This window comes from Carya illinoinensis, chromosome 4, assembly GCF_018687715.1.
Source record: "Carya illinoinensis cultivar Pawnee chromosome 4, C.illinoinensisPawnee_v1, whole genome shotgun sequence".
Lineage (NCBI taxonomy): Eukaryota > Viridiplantae > Streptophyta > Magnoliopsida > Fagales > Juglandaceae > Carya > Carya illinoinensis.
The window spans coordinates 28,434,962-28,452,854 of NC_056755.1; the positions used below are offsets into that span (position 1 = coordinate 28,434,962).

At 35.8% G+C, this 17,893-nt stretch overlaps 1 protein-coding gene across 1 annotated transcript; it reads right to left on the reverse strand.

The window, feature by feature from the left end:
• Positions 1–1,785: 1,785 nt before the first annotated feature.
• LOC122307711 (RHOMBOID-like protein 1) lies at positions 1,786–16,078 on the reverse strand. Its single transcript, XM_043120762.1, has 6 exons — positions 15,417–16,078; positions 14,400–14,563; positions 3,258–3,421; positions 2,888–3,147; positions 2,436–2,562; positions 1,786–2,158 (listed from the first exon to the last, which is right to left on the reverse strand). Exons 1-6 carry the CDS (start codon positions 15,764–15,766, stop codon positions 2,042–2,044), a joined length of 1,182 nt encoding a protein of 393 aa, XP_042976696.1. The 5' UTR covers positions 15,767–16,078; the 3' UTR covers positions 1,786–2,041.
• Between the last annotated feature and the right edge of the window lie 1,815 nt (positions 16,079–17,893).

Sequence of the window (17,893 nt, forward strand, 5' to 3'; positions counted from 1 at the left end):
TGCATGTTTAAATTGTCAGTTTAAATTGTTTGTTAACTTGCTAAGATTTGTAATCAAGTCTCATCGTGGTGGTCCCAACTACCATCTCCCCAGAATGATAGGTACTGTGACAAGGATTGATGGAACCAAATTAGACCAGGCTAAGGTTGGCATGACCAAAACTGAGTAGCACTTAAATTACTATAGGTGATAGCTTCCGACTAATAGGATGCTACACGGATATTACTATATTGCTAGTGAAAAATATTGCAGATATTTTGGAGGAGATCGTAGAACCTTTGGGAAGTACAGGATGAAGATTAAGATAATATTATCTGTACTAAATACTTCTCTTTTGAGGTTTGAGAGGGCCCATGTTGTAGGTACCTTACTTTTGTTCATACATGGTTTAAACTAGTCTTTGAATAGTTTATGTGAATTCAGTATATGTGAATAGTTATGAATAAGTAGTTAAGTATGGGATTAGCATTCTGGTACTTTATGTATTGCTCAAAGAAAAAGATAATCCACTGCAAATAATGCATATTGCTATATGCATGTTAGATGCATTGTATCTTTAATTGTCACGAACGAGGGTAGATGACCTTGTGTTACATGTCCGGACGCTTCAGAGTTCATCCAATCCCAAGCAGAATCTGAGGGCGTCACAGATGAGATGAAATGAAAGTTGAATATAATTTTCTTTAATATTATTTTTATTTTGAAATTTGAAAAAGTTGAATTATTTTTTATTTGGTAGTTTAGATAAAGATGTAATAATTAGATGAGATGAGATGAGATGGTTTGTGAAAACAAACCATGCCTAAATATGACAACAAACTTTGCTCACACAAATGGGAGAAATGAAGTCTAACGATGATGTTCAAGTTTTCAAGTCATTGTTGTAGGCTTATATGAATTCTTGTTAATGCGCTTACCCAATGACCTAACTAAGAGAGTATTCTACTTTAAATCGCGTTTGAAATCTATAAATTATGCACATGCTAATTTTATTTTACATAACTTTATTATGTGAAAATAAAAGTTTGGTTCTAAAAAGTTAAAATAATTATAATACGCAGTATCCCGTTTCATCGTAGAATTGTCAGTCTTAATTACAAAGAGTTTTACTATATACAATCACTTTTACATATTCATTACATACTCTATTGACGTGATTAGCCGAAACAGTTATTTTATATTAAAAATAAGCGACGCAGTCAATCACATAAATGAAATACATAAAGAATACACAAAAATAATTTCACATAAAATTTGTGAATTACAAATATCAACTAAATTTAAATTAAAACTCTAAAATAATACTGAGAAGAACATTTGTCTCGTCATACTTGTTAAAAACTTTTTTGTTGATAGTTGTAACAAGACGACTGTTTTATAATAATTGAACTCTGTCAGTCCAAGGAGAAAAGAAAAAATAAAGGTGTACCCAAGATCTGTAATGATAAAAGTAACTGGAATGAAATTTTCAAAATGACAGTGAATTATTTTTTATTGATCAAGGCACTAAAACGTATGGGATAGAAGACGTGCCGGTTAGAAGGACCATTTGAGTCTGCTTAGACATCCGACTTAAATACTCTTTGACGTTGGCTGCTTTGTGATTGACTCGGTGACATTGCTTTGTGAGTGGTTCGGTTACCACGCCATTTATCTTGTTAAAAGGAAACCAACGAAATACGACATTCAGTTCCGTGAAAGAGAATGAAGCTGAGAGAAGTTGGCACATAGCTGATGCGTGAACCCATTTGCATCAGTAGTGTATTTAGTGTAAAAACATACGAATTTGTAAATAGATTTTTTAATATTAATGTGCTTGCCACCAATGCACTTGTTTCTGTATCCAAACAACTCCATTTGAGCCTTAAAAAGGGGGAAAAAAGAGAAACCACTTCACAAAGTATAGGCAGAACAATAAATTGCCAAAATGCGATGAACATTTTCTCATGTAAACTAAATGTTATCTAGTATCTACAGATTCATGGTTGAGAAATGTAAACCGAGATATTAAAGAGAATGGGATCAAGCAAAGCTTCTATCATCAACTGCAAAGCTGAGCACATAGCTGCCGAACCTGGGAAGTGTTATCTATAATATACGTGTTGTTTTTTCCACTGCTTAGGCATGTCAAGTTAAGCTGGTTCCCAATTTGGGTCGACTGCGAGAGAACATTGTGTTGATATCAGTAACGAAATCAATGAATGTCAGGGACAGAAAAGCAGTCAGTAATCTAATGAAATGTATCATATTTCGATTATATTAGGTAGATTCATTCGCTAATTTCTCCCCACCTATAATCAAAGCCAAGAAGATTGGGTGACTTATTTAATCTAACTAGTTTTTTTCTAGAATTGTATAGGACTTATTTTCAGATTGTCACTCCGGCATGAACAACACACGTAGATTAAAAATTGAAGAGTAGCAGCATCAGTTACCTGACAATAGACTGGCCCTGCGTCGCAGCTCCATTTTGTGGTAGGGACACAGCTCAAATAATGACACCAGGAGCAGTAATGATTCAGATTAACACCTCGGAAGAGCATAATCAACCCAGCAGTAGATCTGTCAAAAAACATAACATTTGGCTCATTAAATATAGGGAGTGGTGATTCATATTGCCATCTTTCACCCAATCAAGTAAGGCAATCTGAATCTAACAATTAGCTTAAATGCAGATCCAAAGGCAGTCTGCTGATGATTGAGGATTTTTATAAAAAAAAAAATGGTTACAATAATGTCGACCAGCGAAGAATATTAACTTCCCATGTAGCCAGCTTATTTACCTTCGATTTCATTTTATGCACATACTTAAGAAAACATGTGTGCAAACAATAACATAAGAAACGTAAAATCAATATATTAATAATGGAGTTTTTCTGGCACATACCCAGCAATGAATAGTGTCAAAGAGAGAACCCACAGTACATACTGATACATCTTGTGTTTAGATTTAACAGGAGTTGCAATATATCCAGGTGGTACATTTCTCTGGCTGACCCATCCAAACTGAGGACGAATCAGAAACACAAATCCAAGAAGAAAGCCAGAAAGAAATCCTCCAATATGAGCAAAATTGTCCACGTGTGGTAGGATTCCAACAGCTAAATTTATTAGGATGATGAATAGAAGAGTCAACAATGCTGCTAACTGCACATATGAAACTAAAACTGTGTGATGATTGGTCCACCCATATACTAGCTCCAAGAAATTTGAAGTTTATTAAGATGCTCTGTCAGAATCAGAGAACTTTTATTTACCTTATTTGCATATATTGTCCAATTTGTAATGAGCTCTGAAAGCATGCCTCCTAGTAAACCAAAAAGTGCACCAGAGGCACCAACAGATATTTGCGATTGGATAAAAAGAGCTGACAACAAACTCCCTCCAAAACCAGATATGACATAAAGCAGCCCGATTCGAACTGTAGGACAAATCTAGAAACAAATTAGATTTCAAACCTCAACGGAAAATAATCTCATTAACTGATTAAAGCAGTTCAACATTTAAGTCAAGAGACTCCTTTTTTTAATTGGCACCGATTGTTCGGGAACAACATCCTAACTAATACTGAGGGTGTACAGGCCCTTAGCAAGGAGTTTCTTGCAAGTATATCTCAGGCAATTCAAGAGGAAAATCCTCCAGACTTGTAGCCCCTAGAGATCGTTTGCACTCGAGGAGATTTTAACCTTAGACTTTGGAGGAGCATACCTCCAAACCCAAGGCCTTTACCACTTGAGTCAACCCCTAGAAATTTAAGTCAATAGACTCCCACATTTTCTCTACTAATTTTCTCGTAAAAAGGAAGAAAATTAGTATCAGCCCACCAAAATGTTTGTTAAGTGAGAAAATAAACTCCACCTTCTATCAAACCTTCTTAAATGCCTAAGGCTGGCTCACCTCTTACTCTCTTATTGCTGTCTGGAACAATTGTAGTACTTGAAACCTATCAAAGGTCCATGGAAACGTGTTATATCAGTTATAATAAACTGTATGATCAATTGTCCACTCCTCTAGGATTAGAGTTAATTCAATTCACGTTGTGCAAATGTTTCTGAATCTGACTGGAGATTACCTCCAGCCTTCGGTGTACAAAATTGCAACTGGCTTGCTGTTAATAATGAGGGTTCTAATACTTATTAAAAAACAATAATGAGGGTTCTGATTGGTTTGATTATATCTCGGCCATATGTTTTATTAAACATAAATTTAAATATTATTGTTCATTGTCCTCTACAAGGTCCAATGTACTATCATACATGAGTACCTAAGGTCTAGAATTAAGCTTCCTATTTTTCTAGTTTAAGTAATTTCAAATTCTTATTTTATTTTATTTTTTATTTCAAGCTGCTATTGACTATTTTAAAGTGTTGACTTGCTGATTGGATATAGAAGGCATGAAGACCAACGAACTTGCTAGATTAGTTACTAGTAAGCCTTGTGTAGAAATAGGAGGAACTTACTAATTTGAGTCTGACTAGAAAACGAGAAACCTAGCTGCCGTAACCTCCAATAAATCTCCTTAACTTTCCTTAATTGGAACCAGGAAAAGGAAGCTTCAAAGAAGTCCCAAAACCGCTAACATTTCTTAGAAAAAGACTAGGGCTGGCAGTTACCTAAGTTTTCTTTTATAATCACTAGCGGGCAAGTTTTGAAACCGAGTTCCTGTAAGTCTGTCGTCCCTCTCTATAACCATCTAGGGTAGCGGTAGCCACATCTACCCTATAACCCCAAAAATAATTTTCAATTTGAAGTTCCCCTGAAATCAAAAACAAAATTCAGTTATACCTAATAAGTAGCCAACGTGGGACTTAGCCAGCCATAATGGCCCCTATTCTATTTTCTACTATCCTCTTTAAGGCCATTTCATGCAGTGCTCCTGTATCACACTGTCCAGACGCCCTGATTGGTTACCAAAAATCAAATAATCTCATCTCATCTCATCTCATCTCATCTAATCATTACAACTTTTTCAAATTCCAATACAAAATTAATATTAAAAAATTATATTATAACAACATTTTATTTATTACAAAATATCTCATCTCATCTCATTTGAACTACGTAACCAAACTGGGACTAAGTGGCTCTGTGTAACACCCTGGCCTAATTTTAAAGGTTGGAGGAAGGATTTTTATTTTAGCCCAGAGGCCCACGATTTTAAAAGCGTGTTGATATTTTGGCTGTGGAAAGACCTGACCCATGCAATTTATGGAAGCCTCTTTCTAGTATCCCGACCCACTAAAAATCATGAAAAGAAAACTCCTCTCATATTTGAATATCACTCAACCCCTAGGACTTCGCAGTCTTCTACCCTGACTAAAATTTCTACAGACCTCACCTGCTCAAATTCTTCTCTTCCAACAGCTACCACTTCTCCTCCATAAAAATAACAAACACCAGAACCTTTCACTCCATTTCCCACATAAACCTACAGTGCTCACTGGCCCTCTCCTCCTACTCTTTGTTCTCAGTTACATTCATCTCAGTAACCACCAAAATACTACCCCTGCAGCCAAAGCTTTCTCTTACTCTCAGACCACACAGAAGACAGGGTAGCCAATCTTAAACTCACACTACCTCTTTATCTTAAAGCTCACAGCAAACCTTCTTCCCAAGCCACCAAAGAAGACCCCCAGGAACCAACTTAAACTCACCAAAGCTACCTCTCATGGGGTCCTTACCTCAACAAAGGTTAGCTCCAGCCCACAATGCAAAAGATTACCAACAACAAACCAGCCTTTTCACCATCTCTACTCCATCAATGAAGCCAGTTGAGCTCCTCGGCCTTCTTTGTTACCGACTATCTTCCTCTGTTTTTCTCTCTTTGGGAGCTCTGTCTCTCTCTCTGCTATCTCCCACCCAGTGCAAAATAACATTCTCATACAAAATAAAATAAACAATTCAACTTTTTCGAATTCCAATACAAAAATAAAATAAACAATTCAACTTTTTTAAATCCCAATACAAAAATAATATTAAAACAATATATTCTAATAATATTTTATTTAACTTTCAACTTTAATCTCAACTTATCTCATCTCTAAAAACAAACGAGTCCTCTCTCTCTCCCCTCTACGTTTCAATGTTTACCCATTGAACAGAAAAACCACACCACCCAGCCACTTCCCCATCGCATCTCGGTATTGCTTTCACTCACAAGCCACGCTGGCTCACTTTATTGTCTCAAACTGATGTGCCCAGCGAGCCCAATGTAACATCCCAATCTAATATTATTAGGGATGGAATATAGATAACTTTATTGGGCCTAAATTAGGTTTAATGGGCCATATTGGATAAGCCCATTAGCTATTAATTTATCAAAAATGCTAATTACAGTCGCCCAGAGTATCCGTGGGGGACTCGCTGCCAACATGGAATGTTAAACGCTACGTTTCATTTGCATCAAAATGAGTCGTTTTATCTCGTTGCCCTCCCTGCCTTCGTCTTCCCACAGACCCACACGATTTCCTTATGCTGTTTCTTCAGCATCCTTCGAGCCTCCGTCCCAAATAGAGTCCTTCATAGGGCTGAGCACTGACAAAGTCGGAGTCGGATTTGGCCTCCTCCGACTCCAACTCCGACTTTGTCGGGGGCCGAATCCGACCTCCGACTCCGACTCCGCTTAGACCCCACTCCGCTCCGACTCCGACTTCGACTTGTCGGAGCGGAGTCAGAGCAGAGTCCGAGTTGGGCTTTTTGTTGGGCTTTTTTATTGGGCTTTTTTTTAGACTTTTTTCTTTGACCCAATTAACATTTCAATTTTACAATTTGCAACTTTAATCGGATTTGAGCTTCCATATCAATTTTTTTTTTTAGATATAATTTGAGATTTCTAATTTATCTAACCAAAATTAATACATTAGAAAATAAAATTAAGTAACAATTTAATGTGTATTATTTAATTAACTCACTAAAAAAATCACTAGTTAATTATTAGTTTATTAATTATTACTAACTTAGAGAGTTAGTTATATATTAGAAATTTGACAAATTTTTTTTATTGTTTTTATATCCAAGGGAATATATTTAATAATTATGTAATTATATTGTGATATTAATTTAATATATATTAACTAATAGTATACTATTATATATATTATATTAGTAATATACTAATACTAATACTATTAGTCTATTAATATATAGTAATATTTATTAACTTATTTACTATAGTCTATAACAAATAACTAGATGTAATAACTAGTTACTAATATATTTATTAACTTATTTACTATAGTCTATAACTAATAATAACTAGATGTAATAACTAGTAACTAATAATATGTAATAACACTAGTTACACTAGTAGTCTAGTACTAATAGATAATAACTTAAAGATATTAATTTAATATATATATAACTAATAGTATACTATTATATATATTAGTAATTTACTATATACTAATAGTCTAATACTATTAGTCTATTAGTATATAGTAAATTATTAATATTTATTAACTTATTTACTATAAGTTTATAACTAATAACTAGTGTGAATGACTAGTATATTATTGAATTTAACTAATGATGTTAATATATAAGATATAGTTATATAAAATCTATATAAACAATTTTAATTTTTATACATTAGTATTAAATGCTATTATAAATTTATTACTTATATATTAGTGTTATATGTTATATTATACATTAGTATTATAATGTTACATGTTATTAAGCATTTTAGTATTTATACATTAATATTACTTGTTATTATATTTATATTTATATGATTAGTATATAGAAAAATACATATATTATTTATAAAATATATACATTAGCGGAGTTGGAGTCGGAGTCGGTGGGAAGTCGGAGTCGGAATCGGAGGCGGAGTCGGAGTCGGAGTATCGGAGTCGGATCGGAGCGGAGTCGGAGTCGGATCCGCCTGGACTCCGACTCCGACTCCGACTCCGACTCCGACTCCGACTCCGACTTCCCACCGAAAAATCCTCCGACTCCGACTTGTCGGAGCTGGAGCGGAGTCAGAGCGGAGCCGGAGCGGAGTCGGAGTCGGAGTCGGATTTTCAGATTTTTGCTTAGCCCTAGTCCTTCATCTTCACAGCTTCGTCTTCCAGCTTCATTTTCTCCTACAACCGATGATCACATCAGTTAGCAGTGCCCTCATTTTCTGAACAGGACAGATCATTACAAGTATCAATCTTCTCCTAGAACGATCGGCACTGCTACATCACGTGAAAAACCCTGGTCGGTAGGTATAAATGCTCTCTTTTTCTTGAAATCTAATTGGGACCTCAACATTGTTTGTTTACTCCTATATTCATTATATTATTCTTTTTTTATTATTGTTCTTATCCAATATCATCACCAGTTCTTCTAGGTACATGGGATGTTGGCTTTTGTCTTTTGTAAATAAATGCATTTTGTTTGTTGCCCCGTGAAGGTGCCTGGAGGGATTCATGAATGGAGAAATGGTCTCCATGGCTAGCTCAAACAAAGAGTACCATTGGCAGCAAATGATGCAAACCAAAGTGGGATTATACCACCATTTGTGATACATCTGTTGCTTATAGTCAAGGACTGCAAAATCAGAAGCAGCTCATACATTACTACCAGTTTATGTGGGGAATGAAGACGAAGACAAAGACGAAGATGCAAGATCCAGACAAAGAATGAGCTCTGTTTTGGTCTGTCTGAATGTCTTTCTTTAGATTTAGTCTTTTCTTTTTCTTTTTTTTAAATATCTCAGCTGAATTCAGCAGACTCCCCTGGGGTTGCACACCCTGACTGTACCCAGAAGAACTGTTAATTTATTGAGGTTGGCTAAGAATTTTAATTAATCCCATAGGCCCAAGAGTTTATTTTAAGGCACGTTAAGGTTTATTGGATGGTTTTGGATGGTATTAATAGGCTAATTTTTTTTTATAAATAACAAATAAATTATTAATAGGCTAATATTTTTTGTAAGCTCAATTGAGATTTATTGGATAATTTTGAATTAGCCACGTGCCCAAAATTTATTATGGTGGATTAATGGCGTTTATTAGGCCCAATAATTGAATTAAGCCCATTTAAAATTTACGGACCGAGTGGACCCCTATTACATGCTTCCTTGGTAAACTCTCTTCTATTGGTACCCCTGTTCCTCTTGCACAAAATGAAATTATGTGTTAATATGTCGTAAGTGTATGGTTGAATATGTGGGTTCAATAGATCATTACGGGTTGTTGTGTTTAATATCTGAAGATAAGTATCAGGTGAAACATATGTTATTGGTGGTGTTACCAGCTACCAAGTTAAATGTTACAGGTTGGATGTCCCGGGTAGCCTTATTAAGTGATTGTGCACTTAAGTAGAAATATGATGAAATGATATGTTTATATAGTTGCCTATTGACTTAGCAAGTATAAAGTCCACTTTCACCTTGCAAGCAGCCAATGTGAGACTTAGCGCCTATGACTACCTTTATAACCTACCCACTTTGTGTGTTATTCCTATTCCCAAAGTGAGATTGGGGTGGTACAAAAGCATTGGAAACCCCTCTACAAATCTGCAGCAACGCAGAGGTGAGAAAAGCTCCGGATTTCTAACACTTGTTAATAAATTGAAAGGGAAATACCTTCCGACTTCTCATTACTATACTTGCCCAGATTGGAGGCTCCAATTTCGAACATAACCATTTCAGTTTCTGCTCCAGCAACCAGACCATATGCTTAACCCTATGTTCCAGCAACCAAACATATGAAGTTAAGGGTAAGAGTTGGTCATTTCAGAGAATTCAGCAGCACTGTGACCTTGAATGATTTGTTGTTTGGACTCTTTTAGGGTCTGTAATAAGAGTTTTAAAATTTAATATTGAACTCAAGTCAGTCTTGCATGGACTTAAACTTCTAGGTATGAAGACAAAAGTCCACAACCATTAGGCTGGCTGCACAGCCATGCACGCGCACACTTGGTATATCTTGAGACCTGAAAGGCTCACTGTTAGAGCCTACATGAGGCCCTAAAGTGGCCAGAAACTCTAGGAAGCACACCCACAAATCACGGTCAACGACCTAGTGCACTAAGTTGCATGAAGACAAGTAAAATGTTCACGATGTTGGAAGCTAGTCAACCAAATTGGTGTGATGTAATAATCCATGGATAAAAGAGAAGTTTCTTTGGAAATAAAAGGATCAAACAGAGGAAACCAGATCTGAAATCATTTAGGAAATGTGTATATGAAGAGATTAAAACATTAGCAAGATTGAAAAAAGAGTAACAGTACTAATTATAACTGTTTACCATAGGTTGGCAAGGAAGTGGTGATATTGTGCATGCTAGGAGATAAAATAAGTAAAGATGATATGTCCCCTTTTTGTATCTTATGTGATATGCCATGAATTGCAAGTTTTATAAATGTTTTATTTTGCATAATTCTACTATATGTAATACAAATACAATATGTTGTAAAACCTAAGGAGAAATGAACAAATGAAAGGAAAAAATGTTGTATGATTGTGTGATATATTTTTAAATATTGTGGCCGTATCATGATGTGTGATGGTACCAAAGCTTAAAGGCGGAGGCAAGCATCAATGCATGGTCCGCGGATATTGGCCAGCATGAGTGGACTCTTATCTATCAAGTGATCTCCATATCTCAAATATGACCGCACTTGTACTGCAAGATGGAGTTTTGAAATCCTTGTGATTGCAAACCCTAACACTAGGCAATTAGTGCATTGTCCACTTAATGGATAAAATGGAAAGTGCTGTTTAAAATGCTTGCAATTTTTATATCCTAATCGTTTTAATTTTAATCAAAGATAAAATTTTCATAATTTATTTACTGTATGAGTTATGTATTTTTTTTTTTTTTTATAAGTACTGTATGAGTTATATATTTACTGAGCACTCAACTTATTTTTATTATTTTCTTACATGTCCCAATTGATATTGAGAACAACCCCACTGGCCAAGGAGGCTATAGTCAAAGCCAATAATTAGGGGATGCATTTTAATAAGTGCTATGAACAGATTAAAGATATTATGTTAATTTGATATTTTTCATTAAAAAAAATATTTTTCATTAAAGACAATATATTATTTAAGTTTTATGGGTCATAGCAATTTGGTGCATTGGGCAGGTTTCTTATTCAAGATTGCTTAAGTGTCTGGTTACAAGAATTTTGAATCTCGATGTTATGATATGAAGAGCATTTAGCGTTCAATCCTTAACAGGAATAGGTTGTTACAGTGCAAATGCTCAAATGTATGCAATGATGCTTTCAAAGGTAAAAACCAGATAAAAAAACTCTTTATATTGTGTGATGTTTTAAAATGTCCCAGATTGTCCCATATGATGATGGGTCCACAGGCCAAAACCAGTGAAGGAGACCAGAACACGGCCCAGTATACAAGTGTTCAATACTTATGTTTAGGCTTGATTTATGATGTCAGGACTTCATTGAGTATTTTGGTTTAGTTTAAAGTCTTAATGCTACCTTTTGGTTTGGTTTGAGAAAAGTCTTAGGTTGTGTTTGGGTAGTGGAGTGATTTTATCATTACTTTTCACTTACTTTTCATTACTTTTTACTACTATTCACTACTATTCAATATTTTATCATTACTTTTTCACCACTTTTTCACTACTATTCACAGATCATCTAAGATTACCTCACTACCCAAACGTACCCTTAATGCTATGTTTTTAGCACTCACTCCCAAAAAGGTGGGGTCCATGGATGTGAGAGATTACCATCCCATTAACCTTGTGAGTGGGGTTTACAAGATTTTTCTAATGCATTAGCAAAGAGATGAGTACAGTGGTGGAAAAGTTATTTTTGAAGCTGCAAAATGCATTTGCCAAAGGTAGACAAATCCTAGATTTAGTCTTAATTGCAAATGAAGTTTTGGATGGGCAACTCAAATCTAGAGAACCTGGGTTATTTTGCAAACTAGACATGGACAAAGCCTATGATCATGTCAACTAGAAGTTCTTACCTTACTTACTTGCAAGATGTGGCTTTGGAGAGATACGGCAGAATTGGGGTGGGTTTGTAGAAATTCATACAGAGAGATCTTTTGAAGAAATGAACATATTGTGGTGGGCAAAGACTCGTGTGTCAGCTTTTGGTATGACAAATGGTGCAGTCAACGGAGCCTCCAAGACACCTTCCCTGCCATTTTTTAGCTCGCACGAACAAAGATGCAGCGGTAGCCGATCTCTTAGTCTTTTCTAATGGCTCCCCTTAATGGAATGTAGATTTCATTAGGCAGCCCAAGATTGGTAGTTGGAGACTATCTTAAAGTTCTATGAGGCATGGTATTCCGTAAGCATGACCGAGGGTACCATAGACAAGATAAACTAGAGCCCCTTCAAGAAAGGTAAATTCACCGTCAGGTTATTTTACCAAATTCTAACGAGCCCTGGAAAGACCATGTTCCCATGGAAGACTATATGGTAGATGAAGCTCCTTCAAAAGCAGCATTTTCCATACGGACAGCATCATTGGACAAAATTCTCACCACAGATAATATAAGGAAACATTGGATAATGGTGTTGGACTGGTGTTGCATGTGTAAGCATAATGGTGAATCGGTAGATCATCTACTTTTACATTGCGAGGTGGCCAAAACCATGTGGGATGCTTTTTTTAGGGGATTGGCTTATCATGGGTCCTGCCTCGTCGATTGGTGGATTTCCTAGCAAGCTAGAGAGGCCTCCAAGGTAATTCACAAGTGGTAGCAATCTAGAGAATGGTTCCTTTATGTATGTGTTGGTGTATTTGGCAAGAGAGAAACAATATAAGCTTCGTAGATCAAGAGGGAACAATGGAGGAGCTTAAGTTTTCTTTTTTAAATCGTTGTTCTTATCAGTAGGGGCCGTTGTTTGTAATGGACTAAATGTCCATGATCTTTTACTTTAGGTTGTACACTCTAGCTAGGCATTCCTGATGTATACCACTATGTACTTGGGCTTTGCCTACTTTTAATGAATAAAACATCTTGATTACCTATCGACAAAAAAAAAAAAAAATTGATTCATAAATTTTATGATTAATAAGATTTTCAGTTAAGTTTGAAGTGTTATAATTTAGTGGATCTATTATACCTAGTGCTATTTAGGTATGATGTTGCATTCTAAACTGTTGAGGGAAAAATGAGTTGATTAGCATATTCGTATGAAAACCTGTGTAAATTAGTGTTGTAAAAGGTGTTGAAGTAGTGTAACATGAAAATGATTAAAGTGAGCTCAACACAGGTCAAGCAAAACTCAAAACAGAGAGTTCGCTTGACTGGCACTCAACTGGAGCTCAAGCGAGACCCTTCTAGAGTGGGTTGCTCGATGTGCACTCGACGTGTCGCTCGACACTTCGCTCAAGCCAATGTTCTAGACAACTTAAAATTTAGAATTTTGAGCACTTCTTTCACTTGGGAGTATAAATAGAACAGCTTACTTGTGTTCTTTGGTGTGGAAAATCAGAGCAAAAACCCTAAGTACTTCCAAAAACTTTTGAGAGAAATCTCTCTGCCAAATGGTTGATTCTCTCTTGGATAAACACATCTCCACCACACCACACTCAAGATCAAACTTTAGATGAGTCAATTGAAGCGGACGTGTTCATTGGCCGGAAGAATCCGGAATTGCTGTTGATGCAGAGATCAAGAGGTTCCTGTGGGAAGCTATAGAAAAATCAGAGTTTCGGCACTACATGCGTGTAGAGATCGAGTAGGTCACTCGTGGTGTTGCAAGCAAAGTTTAGCTACTATAAAGGTTTTGTGAGTGTCTCTAAATTGGTTGTAACGAACTAAAGTTTTTATAGTGAATTTGAGGTAGTGTCTTACATCCGGAGTGGTTTTAGATTTTGAAGATGTTCTTCAAATGAGTTTCCACTTCGTGATTAATTTGCTGAGTTGATTATTTGTGTAATTTGTTTCTTTGATTAATTGTTGTTTGACAATATTTTTGAATAGACCATCAAAATTGAATTGAACCTATTCATCCCCCCTCTAGGTATAGGGTTGGTGTATAACCACTGGTTTTTCACAAACCATATGGGAAGAGGGTGTTAACAGAGTTCTTTTTTGTTCCATAACCCTACCTCTGTGAAAGTTAACAACTTTGCAAGGTTTTTTGATATAATTCTTTTGTGGTATCAAACAAGGAACTAAGGTTTTATACAATTATATTTCCACATATATCAGAATCAATATCAACAATGTCACGACTTCGACATCGACATCGGCAACTAAACATTGACTTCTACTTAACAAAAACAAAATGTTGATGTTAAGCTGCCAATGTTGAAGTTTTAACTCCAAATTCACATAACAACGAGACTGAAAGAGAAATAAATCATTGATCAGACCTTTAACAAAACATATCTGTAATATAGTTTCTGATATCTACAATATATACACATTACAGTAAATTTGAAGAAGAGCATAGATGCATACCAAATCCAAATTCTTGTTCAAGCCGAATTCCAATGAATACAAGACTCAACATATTGGCAAGTACATGGAGAACTCCAGCATGTAGCCATATACAAGTGATCAGACGCCATGCCTGGTGTCCATGGACTACTTTTTCAACTTCTAGAGCACCCATCTTCTCCAACCTGAACATAGTTATATATATATATATAGATATTAGAAAGATGATAACCCTTTTCACTATAGAAACTAAAACTCTTATCTCGTAATGTACATTGACAGCATGATCCCACCAAACTGCTTTAGTTGTTAGTTTTCTTGAATAAAACTATGATATGCTACAAAAATTGTCTAGGATTATAAAAAATAAGCAAACCAAAACATAATTAAACAGGATATGAAAAACAAAGCAGTTCAGGGATGGCTCGTAATTAAGACTAAGACTATCTTAGGATATCTATTCGTTGTCTGACAGAGTGAGTGAAATCATGCAGAATATATGGAAGAATGAAATCGTCAAAAGGATCAACTTAAAACCTAAGAAAAAATAAATTTGGATTTCCAATTTTCTGTAGCATCCAAGGATCAATACTAACAGGTCACACACTCACTATGCAATCAAATAATTGATAAATTTGCACCATATCAACAAGTGAGCCAAGTGGTGGTCCAAATTTAATTACAGACTATACTACCTGCGTTACAAAAACATTAGAAAAAATAAACAAAAAAGCAGATATCAGGCCAGCTAACTTCAAAGTCAAAACACATTCTGTTATCCTTTCCTTAAAAAAATACATTCTATTATACCAGTTCCATCAGCCTCGTTGTTTCGGCCAACTAACAAATAAACAAACAAAAAAAAAAATAGCAAAAAAGGGAGAAAAAAGGATCTCCGCACCAACGAAAATTACAACTCAGAGCAAGAAATGATAAATTAAACAACAGAAATTTATTTCTAGACCAATAGTAATGTGCATTTATTGAGAGAGAGAGAGAGAGAGAGAGAGAGAGAGAAGGGGGGGCAGACAGACACACGTGGAGGAAGAAGGCCCCAGAAGGGGATTCTCCTTGATGGTCTGGAAGGAGAATCTGCCCAAGAACCTGGTGGCGACGCAGGAGGTAGAGTTCTTTGGGCAATTGTTGACGTACATGGTGGCCACGAAGAGGGCAATGTTGGCCACCACGAAGGCCGGTACCAGCCACGGTGCCCACCGCTTGAACGGCCTGAACTCCCCGCCGCCAAACGAGCCTGTCGTGGTGGCCAGCCTCGACATCGACGTCGTCGATGAGGCCGGGTGGACCGCGTTGTCCCTGCCCCGCGATTGGGCCTTAATCTCGAACTGTGGAGCCGAAGAAGACGAAGGCTCCGTCCGCATCATGGCCATCGACAGATTACAATGACTTGCTAATGCATAATAAGAATTAGTAAAGATTATTTCCGTGAAATATTTATTAGAGAAGCGGAATTCCGGTTTGAAAATTGAAACTCCTTTGCCTGTGCAAATTTGATTTTAACAACGAATCAAGGAAGTCGCCATTGGAGAGAGAGAGAGAGAGAGAGAGATTAGTGGGACAAATACAAAAATAAAGTGGGACGCAGGTTTTTTCTTTTTCTTTTCCTTTGGTTGGAGATGAACAGTTTAGCAACTAAAACACGGGCAATGCGATCTGGCTGGCTGCAATGGTTTGTCGCCATCATAACAAAGTACCACTAGGCTTCTTATTTTGTAAAGATTCTAATCTGAGCTAACAATTCTTCACTTGTACGTACCGTTAACTAGCATTTTTCTTTTTTTCGTCTCCGACTCTCCAGAGATTTGTTCCCAAGCACACGTTACGAATACCTTAATTAGCATTTTTCAATTATATTTTAATATTATTTTTTATTTTATTTTATTTTTATTACACTGATAGAGTTATTTTATTTATCATCCATATACCATATATTTGTTATAGAAAAATTTTAAAAAAATTAAAATAAATATATATATGATATATGAAAATGATAAATATAATTATTTTTTTCATTTTATTCTACTGTTGTCCCCATGATTATAAATTTGATTTTATTTTGCATTATTTGAAGTCTTAGTTACCATTTAGATGGTAAAAGTATTTTATCTCATCTCATCTCATCATTATAATTTTTTTTAAATTCTTACATAAAATATAATCAACAATCAATTTTTTCAAATTTTAAAATAATAATATTATTAAAAAATGATATTCTAATAATATTTTATTTAATTTTCAACTTTCAACTTTCATCTTATCTCATCTTAATTCAATCCAAACGACACCTTAGCCTCATTTAGGATACAAAAAGTAGCTTATCTTATTTAATCTAATTTTATTTAATTATTATAAATTTTTTAAATTTTTACACAAAATAAAATAAATAATTTAATTTTTTTCTAATTTTAAAATAATAATAATAATAAAAATAATTTTCTATTTATATATTATTCAATTTTTAATTTTTATTTCAATTTATTTTATCTCACCTAAACCCACCGTCCAAACTTACCATTCTAAGGATCAGTTCAGGTTACACGACATTTGTTTGTTCTGTGGTTTCGTTTTGCTAAGGAAATACTTTCTTTTATATTTGTATATTTATCTCTACTTTACAGAATCAGGCAAGACCTCTATATATAGTTATTACAAAGAAGAGGAATATTCCTCTGTCACAAAATTACAGCTTTGCAGTGTGTGTGTGTCCTTGCTATATCGGATGGTTAGTGGAGATGAGTCTGGGCGCAGACAATGCAGGAGGAAACGTGCTTGAGTGGCTCTGCATGGTGTGGTCCTGCTTTGAGTGGTCCAGCTTGGTGTCTTGCATATGAGGCTTTGAGCATTCTGCACCTACACTGTATGTAGGTGAGTCTGTTGTGCAGGACGTAGCATGGCATGCTTGATTTGCATGTGATGCCTTAACAGGCCCCCTCAAGTCAAGCGGCAGATAATGCAAGCGAAGACTTGAACAGAGGTACTGGAACCGTGCAGCAGACAAAGGTTTTGTAAGCACATCGGCCAGCTGGTCTTTCCCAGAGATAAAAGCCACTGATAAAGATTTGTTGAGGACTCTATTACGCACAAAGTGGAAGTCAATTTCCACGTGTTTTGTGCGTGCATGAAAGATGGGATTTGAGAAGAGATAGGTTGCTCCTATGTTGTCACAATAAAGCGTTGGTGCCTGAGTGATGTGAATCCCAAGATCTCGGCATAAATGTTGAACCCAAACAACCTCAGCAGTGGCATTAGCAACTGCTTTGAATTCTACTTCAGTTGAGGATCTAGCTATTGTTGGTTGTTTCTTTGAAGACCATGAAATGAGGTTTGATCCTGAGAAGATGCAGTAGGCTCCCATGGATTTTCTATCGTCTGGGCAGCCTGCCCAATCGGTGTCGGAGAAGGCTGTTATGTTCATTGATGAAGACTTTGAGAAGAGCAACCCAAGGTTTGGTGTTTGTTTGAGGTATCGAAGAATCCTTTTTACGGCCTGCCAATGT